General features: G+C 36.8%; 1 protein-coding gene across 1 annotated transcript in view; it reads left to right on the top strand.

Annotated features, from left to right (window-relative positions):
• Positions 1–1,499, top strand: part of UTP6 (UTP6 small subunit processome component) — a 35,734-nt gene that overhangs the window by 5,325 nt on the left and 28,910 nt on the right. The window contains 2 exon segments of the mRNA XM_017542015.2: positions 677–718; positions 1,034–1,126. Coding sequence (XP_017397504.1) covers positions 677–718; positions 1,034–1,126 — 135 coding nt within the window.

Genomic DNA, 1,499 nt, shown 5'->3' with positions numbered 1-1,499 from the left:
TCTCTACTAAAAATATAAAATAAGCTGGGCGTGGTGGCACACACCACCCCCAGGTGGGGTTTTGGTGAGCTGATATTGTGCCATTGCACTCCAGCCTGGGCAACAAGAACGAAACTCTGTTTCAATTTCATGGGATAATTTTTTTTTTTTTGAGATGGAGTCTCACACTGTCACCCGGGCTGGAGTATAGTGGCGTGATCTCGCATCACCGCAACGTCTGCCTCCCAGGTTCAAGTGATTCTCCTTGCCTCAGCCTCCTGGGTAGCTGGGATTACAGGGGCCCGACACCACGTCCAGCTAATTTTTTTGTATTTTTAGCAGAGACAGTGTTTCACTATGTTGGTCAGGCTAGTCTTGAACTTCTGACCTCATGATCCACCTGCCTTGGCCTCCCAAAGTGCTGAGATTACAGTTGTGAGCCACTGTGCCCAGCCTCATGGAATAATTTTTAAATGAAGCATATAATTATAAGCTTCTTAATGATTCTGTGTAAGATTCATAGCTAAGTGAATTTTAAGTGAATTCTAGATTTTATTGTAAATTGTACTTATGATAGCATATTATTTTTTATTTTATATTCTCGATTTTTGCTTTATGATTTTAACTAAATGTATGTCCTGTATTTACAAGGTTTTAGTTTTTCTATCTTATCTTTTTGTACGTTTTTCTTTCATAGTATGAAATAAATCTTTTGGAGCTGATCCAGAGAAGAAGAACAGTAAGTAGAAGATTTTCTAGAAGTTGGAAAAAAATCCAGTGCACTAAGAACTATACAGCAGAACTATACAGCAGAAGTTGGAAAAAAATCCAGTGCACTAAGAACTATACAGCAGAACTATACAGCAGTATGGCTGTATAGTTAGGACTTGTGTTTGGGAGACATTTAGTGTTGAGAAAACTCTGTGGTGATCTGCCTACAATGGATATTTGTAATTATTTGTTTGCTTCGTCAGTACTGTTAAGTGGTCAAGTGGGAATGCTGTTTTGGACAAATGTGATTCAGCTGAGGCTTTGTTTTTTTATCCCCCTTTAGCGCATTGGATATTCATTTAAGAAGGATGAGATTGAGAATTCTATTGTACACCGGGTACAAGGTGTTTTCCGACGTGCCTCAGCAAAATGGAAAGTAAGTGATCAAGGAATCTTTAACTTTAAGAGATGTGAAATATGTATTGATTGTATTGTGTTAGGTATTCATATGCTGTTTTTTATTTTTATCTTGGCTATCTTTATACTTATTCTAATGATTGTATCATTGCTCAAAACATTTTTTGAGCCACTTAACAAACCGGTAAGAAAATTGATCTTATTACCCTATAGTTATTCTGTGAAGACAGTGCTGAAAACAGTGTGTTTGATACACCTGTGGGACATTTGGAAGATACTTGTATATATCAGTAAGTATGCTGAAGACTTAAAGCCAGAAGATAAATGGCTACGTAGGGGCAATACCCCAGAAACTTGATTTATTTTTTTTCTTTTTCTTTTTTTTTTTTTTT

The sequence above is a fragment of the Cebus imitator genome, unplaced genomic scaffold (genome assembly GCF_001604975.1).
Source record: "Cebus imitator isolate Cc_AM_T3 unplaced genomic scaffold, Cebus_imitator-1.0 Scaffold140, whole genome shotgun sequence".
In the NCBI taxonomy this organism is placed as follows: domain Eukaryota; kingdom Metazoa; phylum Chordata; class Mammalia; order Primates; family Cebidae; genus Cebus; species Cebus imitator.
Note: the sequence above shows the minus strand (reverse complement) of the source record. Positions and strands in the feature narration are given on the sequence as shown.